General features: G+C 34.4%; 1 protein-coding gene across 1 annotated transcript; it reads right to left on the minus strand.

Moving 5' to 3' along the window:
- Positions 1-2,994: 2,994 nt before the first annotated feature.
- On the minus strand, positions 2,995-3,593 carry LOC130968534 (histone H3.2). The gene has a single exon (XM_057893868.1). It carries the CDS (start codon positions 3,537-3,539, stop codon positions 3,129-3,131), a length of 411 nt encoding a protein of 136 aa, XP_057749851.1. The 5' UTR covers positions 3,540-3,593; the 3' UTR covers positions 2,995-3,128.
- Positions 3,594-10,518: the final 6,925 nt, after the last annotated feature.

The raw sequence follows: 10,518 nt of genomic DNA on the forward strand, positions 1-10,518 counted from the left end.
TCCTTTGTTTTCACTTGTCATTACCACACATACAAACTTCTATATTTAGAAAAGTTGCCTTGCCAAAGTGGAGAAGCTAATAATAATAGAATTGTAAGCATACAATGTTTTTTTAATTTTTGTTTCCGATTGTTGATGCCAATTTGAGGCATTTAGCAGTTGAAAACTATCTGGCGGCCTTTTATCCCTATAGATGCTGCAGGCTATACATACAGCTCTATCAATGTTTTTAGTGTGTGTATACCATTTATGAAATATAAAATTGAATTATTTTCTTATGCTGGAGTACACTAGTACTCACTTAAGGACAAAAAGGGACAATCAACCTACTCAACCAACTTTAATTTCACTAATAATAATAATAATTGTTTAGAAAATATAACTCCTCTAAAAGTAAATAATATGCTCAAGGGAGTGGGAAGTAAAATTTTCTTATTAAAATGTAAAGATTGTACATATTAGAAGTAATAAAGTATAAGCAAACTAGACTTAGATGGTTCAGTAGAAGTTTAAAGAGATCATAGAAAATTAACACTAATGAATTAAAACAATATATAGAACAAAAATTAAAAATAAAAAAACTCACAATACTCATTCACTTTGTTGGTGTAACTTAGCGATTGAAATATTAAGAGACTTAATAGTTGTTAAATTTTCTTACCTTCAGGACAGGTGGTCAAGCTGGTGGTGTGAAAACTCTTTGATTATCTGTCTTAGCAAGTTACTTGCAAGGATTTTTCAATTAGTGCTTACAATCGTACTGACATCTTCATCACATGTATTCAAGAATAACCTACAACATTTCTTCTGTTAAGGATCCTTAGGTATAAAAAGTCTTGGAAGTACCGGTGTTAATTTCTAAAAGAGCTTTGTTAAAGCGATTTATGTAAGTTCAAATACTCTTTCTAACTTGCATTCAACTCCAAATAGATAATTGGGATGCTCTCCTTGAGTCAGACTTGCATGAAATGGGTAAGAAATTTGATAAAGATATAAAAAGAGAAGAGTATAAAGTTAAAAGGCAAGGAATTAGACCATATTATCGCAGGCTTGTTAGGTTACTAAATACACCTTGCATCATATTGTGTCTCCCACCCCTTCCAACATCATCCAACCTCAAAAAAGTTGATATGCTCTTCGAAATACAATGATTCATCATATTTCATATATGTAGGTTTGTCAAAGTTTTTGAAAAGACAAACTTGCAAAATCTTATAAGAAAAAGGAGTTTTGTCCCATTATTACGGGAATCTGACCACCCGTATCAGAATGAGATCATCTATAATTCTCAGGTCTTCGTTATATCATCTTGTTGAGGAGATGGATGCCTTCTTTCATCTCCATGAGCCTGTCCACCCCTCAAATATAGTTTCTTAGGTCCTCGTTGTATTTGACTATATTTAGACTCTTGAAATGAGAAATATGCGTTCTTTTCCTAGCATCAAATTGTTGTTCCAAGTGTTGGATTCGGTGACACATGTCTTGCATCATTCTAACATTATCGTCTCCCAATCCAACGAAAGGTGGACGTCCGTCTTGTGCCAAGCTACTACGTCAACCCCCCCCCCCCCCCCCTCTTACAATTCTATGTGAATTTACATCGATGATACATACACTTGCTTGTGTTGCTCCCCCTTGATGAAGAATTTGCTTTTGAAAATCACATTAAGCTACTGAGCTTACGAGATGATAGAGAACTTCTTCCTTACTCCAACGCAAAACAGGTGGATAACCTAGAAAAACTTTCCAATGAAGAAATATAATGTCGTATTTCTTCCATCTACAAAAAAAATTAAAAAATCATTACTTCCCAAATGTTCAACACACATCAATTTTTCTTGTCAAATTATACAAAAAAAAAACACTAAATCAATAAAAATAAACACCTTTTATTTCAACACTATCCCTATCAATTAATTATGTTAGGACTCATTAACAGGTTATCCTAACCCTGTTTCATTCGGATAAAATTGAACATGACTACAAAATCCCAACCTAACTTAAACACGATGAAACCCTATAAACTACACTAACTAAGAACATTTAGGATACCCAACCACACTCAACATGAATATAGTGAAGAACCATTACTACAATGAAAAAAGAAAAATAAAAAGAAAAAATATAGATAAATAACTCTTAACTAATCAACTTTAAACAACTATAATTAATAATTGATAACTTTATATTTTTAAAAAATAAAATTTAAATAATTACTAATTATTGACAATTTAAAAAATAGAGTATAAATTTAAAAGTACTTGTGGCCTTCTTAGCTAGACCCTTTGTTGATAAACTAGGATTGTAAAAAGAATCCAAAGTTGCAAACGGCACAACCACTTACTTGCAATAGAGGAGGCAATTGTCTAAATGAGTCCTGAAACAGATGTGTTGCTGCGCAAAATTTTTAACCACACTATATAGCTGCAGCATTCAGGAAGAAAAAACAGTGGAAGTGAAAACGACGAACGAAATATTTATGTTTGATTACAAACCATTTTGCATGCAACATTAGTTTCAAACACCGTCGTTTTTTGCAAAAACGGCTAAGATTTTGAAATACTTCATCTATCCTAAACCCGATCGGATAAACTACAATATAATTATGTTGGAACCTCAGACCACACGTAAAGTAGCCAAAAGAATTACACGGTGGACTATGCGAATTTTCTCGATAAAAGATTTTGCCTCATGGTCCATAAACGCGCGGAGAACCCAGCGACACAAATTGTATTTATCTCCCACGCTTTACTCTTATGACAAGAAATACATCACACTTTAGGTTTTAGAGCTAAAATTGAATGTTTTAATCAGGATAAACTTCGTAGCTAGGGTAATCCTTGACTTTGCCTAGGAATCATAGCAATCCACATTCCCACAACCATTTTAAGTATGTTACTCCCCATCACTAGTAATCCATATTCCTCTGATTTTGGGACATAATGATTATATTAAGAACATTTAGTCAACATTATATCTATGAATAATTCAAAATCGAACAACAAAGAAAGCAGCATTGCCATTGATAAACAGATTTTACACCATTAAGATCTTACAAAACAACAGTTCCAAAACGAACCACATTAAAACACTGCCACTATCTACACAAACCCTAAACTATTCAGACCTTAAGCGCGCTCGCCTCTAATGCGCCTTGCGAGCTGAATGTCCTTGGGCATGATAGTGACTCTCTTGGCGTGGATGGCGCAGAGGTTGGTGTCCTCAAAAAGCCCAACGAGGTAAGCCTCAGCTGCCTCCTGAAGCGCCGCTACAGCGGAGCTCTGGAACCTGAGGTCAGTCTTGAAGTCCTGTGCAATCTCACGGACAAGGCGCTGGAAAGGCAACTTCCTGATCAAGAGCTCCGTACTCTTCTGATACTTCCTGATCTCACGGAGAGCCACCGTTCCGGGCCTGAAACGGTGAGGCTTCTTCACGCCTCCGGTAGCCGGAGCAGACTTCCTTGCTGCCTTTGTTGCCAGTTGCTTCCTAGGGGCCTTGCCACCGGTGGACTTGCGAGCTGTTTGCTTGGTACGAGCCATTTCCGATCACCAGATTTTAGTGTATGGCTGAAATTTGGGAAATGGGGATTTTTGTGTGTGATGAAGCGGTGGAAATGGTGAAGTTTGTTTATATAGTGCCCTGGTTTTTCGAATTTTGGGGCTCGTGCCGCGAAGGGTGTGAGAGAGGAATGATCGTAGCCGTTGATTTTTGTGCATTGCGGGGTCTAGAATGGACGGGTGTTGTTTGTTTGGAGCTGTGTCTGCATGCGGATCGGTGACGTGGCTTGTTGATCGACTGGGGGATTGCTAGATGGAGACCGTTGATTTTATTATTATGTACGGCTGAGATGGATTAGATGGAGTGACGCGGATCGATCTTTATTGCGGGAAAGGCGTAAAATACGGGGAAGTGAAAGAGAGTGGGAACTTTTCAGTTTTCACATTTTGGGCGGGTTCAAGACCCAATACAAGTGGACTTTGAGCCCATTTTGAAGTCATTAAATGGTTATTCATAGTAACCCTTTGATCCATAAAGCCCATTATATTAGTCCAACGTTGAAGACATTAATTAGTACATTCCCCATGAATAACCACATCAAATTTGAACTAGAAGAGACCAACATTTCTGTGCAATTTAATTTTGGTTGCTCAAAATTAAGTTTAGGGGAAAAGCAAACAAGAATTATATTTTCAAGTTATGTTTTAAATGGTATATTATCAGTACAGTATATCAAAAAAAAAAAATTTTTGCTAGATTATCTTAACATGGTGAACCTGAATTTTTTTTTTTTAATGTTGTTCGTTTGGGTATTCATATAACCCTGCTCTGAAAAAATAATAAACGTGCTACTTGCATTGTTTTTCTTTTCTTCTTTGTTCTCAGGCATCAAGAGGAGAGAGGAAGCTATTTTCCTTGTCCATTTTTTTAGGAGGAAAAAAAATAGAACAAACATTTGTTTTTTATGAATTTTCTTTTTCTCATTCTGAAGATGATCGGTAGGAATTATCAGCACTACTGCAGAATAACAATGACCTTTTATCCTTTATTCGTTACAGAATCTCTTAAAAGACTTTTTTTTTAAGAGATGGTAATTGGTCACTGACCAATTTAATAAATAGACCAAAATGCATGCATGCAAATTAAAATGAACCAATTATGTGATGATTTCAGGTATTCATCACCGCCCTCGATGCATGGAACCCCATGCATGTGGCTGGTTCTATATGGATGAGATGAGATGCTGTTATTGATTATTGATAAACAAAAATGATGATATTATTGCATATAATATCTGTTAATCCAACAGATATATAAAACGAACGATTAGAGGCATCAAAATAAGAAGGAAGCGAATCTGTTGGATGGTAGTGGGAAGTGTGCTTTATTCCTTCCTTACCCTCCTCATCAGTCTCTCATGCTTTCACCAAATACACCAATTTTCATTATTCATATTTCTCACGTATATAGCATGTAAAAAGGAATCACCTTTTTTTTTTTAAATCTCTCTCTCTCTCTCTCTCACTTAGCACCCTTTTTGTTTGATTCTACTTGGGGTTTTCTATGGCCTATAAGCCTATTTCTGTCTTGGTTTTTGTTCTCTCTTTTTCATATATACCACAGCATACATACATCTCCTTCGGTTCCATATAGTTTATTGCAACATAAATTACACAATGTAGAATTATTGAATTAAGAAGAAGAGGAATGGCAGTTTATGCATGTCCATCCATTTGTTAAAATGTGGCTTAATTCGAAGTTTACCCTTCGGAGATGGAAATTCATTGACGCTATTGGCGAGGAAGAATAAACATTTTGATTCTCCCACTAAATAAATATCTTAGTGGATAGCCACGCACGTCATTGTCAATACTCTAAAATAATAAAAATTATTATTATTTATGGATTATGTGATGTGTTCATGTGTACATCAAAATTAGTCACATATAAAATATACGTTAAAATATAAATATACATTAAAAATAAATTAAGTTACACATATATTTATATATAAATATATTAGTGACTAATTTTAGTAATTAATTTTAATGTACAAATAATATTTTTAATTATTTATATACATTAGCAAAATTCTGTCTTTATTATTATTAATATATCTATTCTATGATTCGATTTGCCTAAATGTGGAAGAGAATGAAGCTGCACAAAGAAAAATATGATTAATTGCTGATATTTTAGTCCGGCATTTAGATTGAATCAATAGAAATGATATCAATCATCGATGAAATTTGTCCATTCATTTCTTTGTAAATCATGTCTCTTTGTTTACAACTTTAATTTTAAGAGCAACAATAATGTTCACATAACAACAAATAACATGCACTGTCGGACAATGCATGCATGATTCAAATCATCAATGCAAAATGCAAAAGTCCGTTTCAATAACATCTAGGATGTTCGTAGTGCGGTTTGGATTGATTTTGAGTGAAAAATTCATTTGATTTGAACATTACAGTTTGGATTGGATGCTTTTTTAAAAAAATTCGATCCGATCCAATTTCAAGCGGTTTGGATTGGATTGAATTTGCGGTTTTATAAATTAAAAAAATTAAATACATATAAAAAGTCTCAACATCAAAATTTAAATAATCAACAATGACATAACAAATCTCAACAATATATTAAAAAACCAACGATAATATAACAATAGAAATAAAATTATAGGTTAGTTAAAATAAATAAATAAATAATATTTTGAATATAAAATATTTATTAAATAATAATATTTGAATAATATAAAAATATATAAAGAATTGAACATGTTATAAGTATAATTATAAATATAATAATATTATAACACATTGTGCGATTTGGATTGAATTGGATTGGATCGGTTACGAAAAGTAGATCCGAAATCCGATCCAATCCAGCGTTTTGCAAAAAATAGAATCCAATCAAATTCAAATTAGTGCGGTTTTAATCGATTTTTTGTTTGGATTGAATTGGATAAGCGATTTAATTTGGATCGGTTTGGATTTGAACACCCCTAATAACATCTATTTAAACCAACTTGGGTTGGTCGAGTGGTCAGTTCACTCGTCCGCTTAAGCAATTGTCGGGGGTTCGAATCCCACCTTGTGCATGCAGCAAGTCAGCAACTCATTGGTCAGTGGCAGACCCTTAAATGGGGCTCCGATCCGCAACGGATTAATCTTTAGCCTGTCGGGCTGGGAATACCGTGGGGAACAAAAAAAAACATCTATTTAACCGTGAATTGGCTTAAGCCGAAAAATAATAATTCTAGCGATAATTTATTAATATTAAATATGATCATTTTAAATTAGAATATATATTTAAATAAATCTTTAAAGAATTTTGTGTTAGATATTTTTGTTTTTAAAACAATTTTATTACATTGAGATTATTGAATTTTATAAAAATAAGACATAAATTACTATTATAGTTAGATATATTTTTTTATTTGGATAAATAAATTTTTAAAAGTATGACACACATATTTTTGTAAAATTTAAGAATCTTAACGTAATAAAAATTATTGGAGACAAAAATATCTCATAAAAACTTTTTTAAATACCTATTTAAATATATATATACTCTTTAAATTATTTAGACTAAATTTTTTATTATATTTTAAATATTATTATTATTATAATAAAAGTTCCTGAAAATTGTCCGAAACACAGTTATGTTCATTGGTTATAAACCATTTTTAATAACAGTTGCCAATTTAATTAATTAATTAATTTTTATTCTTTTAAAGAAATGTAAAAACTAGAAAAAGAAATAACAAATAAATTTTTTTATTGTTTGGGAAAGATTGTGAATTAGTGAATTGGAGGGATGGTAATGAATATCGAGTAAATATCCAAATTAGTCCTTGAAAGTTTATTTGATCTCCAAATTAATCCCCGAAAGAATAAATTAATCAAAATTGTCCACCAAAATTTAAAAATGGTAACGGTAGTTCTTCCGTCTCTCTTATGTTCATTCCGTTAGTGACGCTGTTAAATCTTGCTTATGTGGCCGTCAGTGTGTCATATTAGCATGCCAGGTTGGTGCAGAATGGTTGATGACAATATATGTTTTGATATTTATGTCAAACTAGTCCTAGATATGTAAACCCTAATCCCTTCTTCCTGTTAAATATCATTGTTGCTGCAGCAGCAAATTAATTCTGCAGAGGCCGAAATTATTGTTGAACTGCATCATGGGTAGCGTAAGTGGAGGTCGCAGCCGACAACTGTCGCAATCATACGAAAGCAATGCTTCGAGCTCTTCACTGCGCTGGCGGAGGAAGAACACAGACCAAGTGTGCTTTTGTGGGTTGAAGACAATGATCAAGAAGTCTGGGACAATAGAGAATCCAGATAGATTGTTCCATGCTTGTCCAGGATACCGTGTGAGTTATGAATATAGTCTTCTTCAATCTCTTAATTATTTGTGTGGGATTTTCAGATTTCTGTAACCTAATGTTTTGCAGAAGTACAGCCATTGTAATTACTTTAGGTGGGCTGAGGATGATGAGTATGAAGGATTAGATGGTGTAAAGGGAGATGTTAAAACTGATGCATAAATGGAGAGTGATGTTGTTGTCTTGAACCATAGCATGGAGAATGATGAGTTTAGAAGCTGAAGTTAGAGCACTTAGGATGCAGCTATATTTTTGGATTAATAGTTGTGATTGTGGTGGTTATGATTATGTTTATGTTCTTTAGTGCCAAGTGAAGCAGTTATTGTGAAATTGTGGATGTGTGAACCTTCTTAGTTTACTGTTATTATATATGAACAAACTTCTGACTAAACCTGTTGATATGCCATATTCATATTTTATTAATATTACAAAAGTCTCTACATGCACTATTTTTCTTGATCATAATATAATTTTAGCAAATCAGAAGAAATAGAGTTAAAATGAAGTGAACTAGAATTAGCATAACATAACTAATGGTCTACTAGTTTTCATTGTCTCAAATTCAAATAACAACACTGTTTTAAAATGATAATAACACAAAAAGTAGAATCTGATAGTCAAAAGAATAAGCTCAAAAAGCTTAACATCAGTTTGTACTAAGGCTATTCTTACCTAAAGGGCTATACAAAAAACAGGGCTATCCAATATACCACAACTACAACATTGTTTACAAATGACAAATTTTGGCCCTGACAAAATAACAAATACTAACTGTCCTATATTTCATGTCTTCAATTCTTCAAGTCATTCCATGTCTTTTTTTTGGGAGGTTTGAAACCTGGAGTTGGAACAAATGTCATGAAGCTAGCAAGCTTCTTGGTTATTACGGAGCTATTATCCTTGATGGTTTCAGCAGATACAACAACTGGTCTTGGAGCAATAGGCTATGGAGAGGCATTTCTCCTTGCCCTGGCCTTGGTGACATTGAATTTTGGAGGCCTTCCTCTAACTCTAGTCTGCAGCAAACAATTTTCATCATTGTCTCAAACAAAACAGATTCTTAATCAACTAATATTTAGCAGATACAAGTTACTAATGTTCAATTTGAAACTGAAGACAAGATAACCTGAGTAGCATTGGTTAAGGTGTGTGATTGTTGTGTCAGTAGAAGCTGAGCATCTTGACTAACAGAAATTTTAATCTGTTCATCTGGAGCAGCTGGTGGGACTGCATGGAGTGTCTGAATGGGCTGAGTGTCAGCTACGTCGTCTGCTTCCGGACCAGGAGCACCTTGTGGTGGTGGCACAACTGCAAGCTGCAATTGCATTAGCCTTGCCTTCTCTTGAGCATCGTCTTGCTTTTTGTCTTGCTGCAAGTTCTCTTGTTGTGGCCCACCTCTCCACAGTACATGCACCAAATTGGATTATACTTTCTTTTCATCTTCATCTTTGTGCCAGTGGGTTCTTCAGCCTTGTCCTTCCTTCTCTTTGTTGTTGGTCTTTCTGCTTTAGGTTTTATTGGCGGTGGAACAGGTGCAGAAGAACCAATTTTCTCCCATGGTTATTGTCCCTTGATGGGATTCACATTGTATTAGTACGTTCTTCTGTACGCCTCCATTGTCAACCATTCGTGGCAATACTCCTCAAGCCTCTTATCATTTTTTTTCTTGAATGACCGATATTGCGTGCATACAAGGCATTCCTATAAATTTGACAAAAACAAATTTTATTCAATGAAATATCAAATATGGTATCTATCTACAACTTGAAATTAGTTAGGATTTGAATCTGTCAATTGCCAAAACCTACAGGAGCAAGTATGGTTACCCAAGTCTACTACCATATTAGTTGGCCATCCTTGAACTTCGTACAAGACCTCTTTTTCATCACCGGACCAGTGAGGAGCCCAGTTTCTGGATAACTTAATCAGAGATTCAAGCCTACTTTGTTGGACCGGAGTAAGGATTCCTTGATAATTCATTAGCTTTAGTCTATTATTAGTCATGCTTTTCATAACTATTCTTCGCACCTCCTCTGCCAGGCTCAGAATAGGCTTTCCTCTTTCATGCTTGGTCTTTGCATTGAAGGATTCACAAGCGTTGTTGCATATGTTGTCTACATTTGGCCCTTCACTGAAATGGGCTTTTGTCCAGGCTTCCTTCGGCCACTTGGCTAAATAGTCTCAAGCTTTTTAATTTATCCTCTTGATTCTAGTCATATTCCTTTCGAACTCAACTGGAGTCCTTGATCTCGCACACTCCTACACCAAGTCTTTAAGCTCGATGCTGCCCCACTGTTTAGAGAAGTTCCGTCACAAATGCCAGATATAAAATCTGTGTAGAACAGATGGTAGGAGTTTTTTCACAGCAGGTATTAACCCCTGCACCAACAATGAATCGTGAAAAGATATTTAGTCAGTTAGGTCCTTAAAAGAATCATCACTAAATCATAATGGTCCTTAAAAATTAAATCGCGAGTCAAATTAGTCCCCACCTTTTGCTTGTCTGAGATGAAACACAAGTTCTTTGCTTCGTAGTCTCCAAGGTCTGAGAGGAGCAGCTCCAGAAACCATTTCCAATTGTCTTTATTCTTCACATCCACAATAGCATATGCAATCACAAAAATGTG

The sequence above is a fragment of the Arachis stenosperma genome, chromosome 3 (assembly GCF_014773155.1).
Source record: "Arachis stenosperma cultivar V10309 chromosome 3, arast.V10309.gnm1.PFL2, whole genome shotgun sequence".
Taxonomy (NCBI): Eukaryota; Viridiplantae; Streptophyta; class Magnoliopsida; order Fabales; family Fabaceae; genus Arachis; species Arachis stenosperma.

Excerpts from the sequence above, each read along its gene's own strand:
- LOC130968534 (XM_057893868.1), bottom strand. The coding sequence starts at position 3,539 with ATGGCTCGTACCAAGCAAACAGCTCGCAAGTCCACCGGTGGCAAGGCC.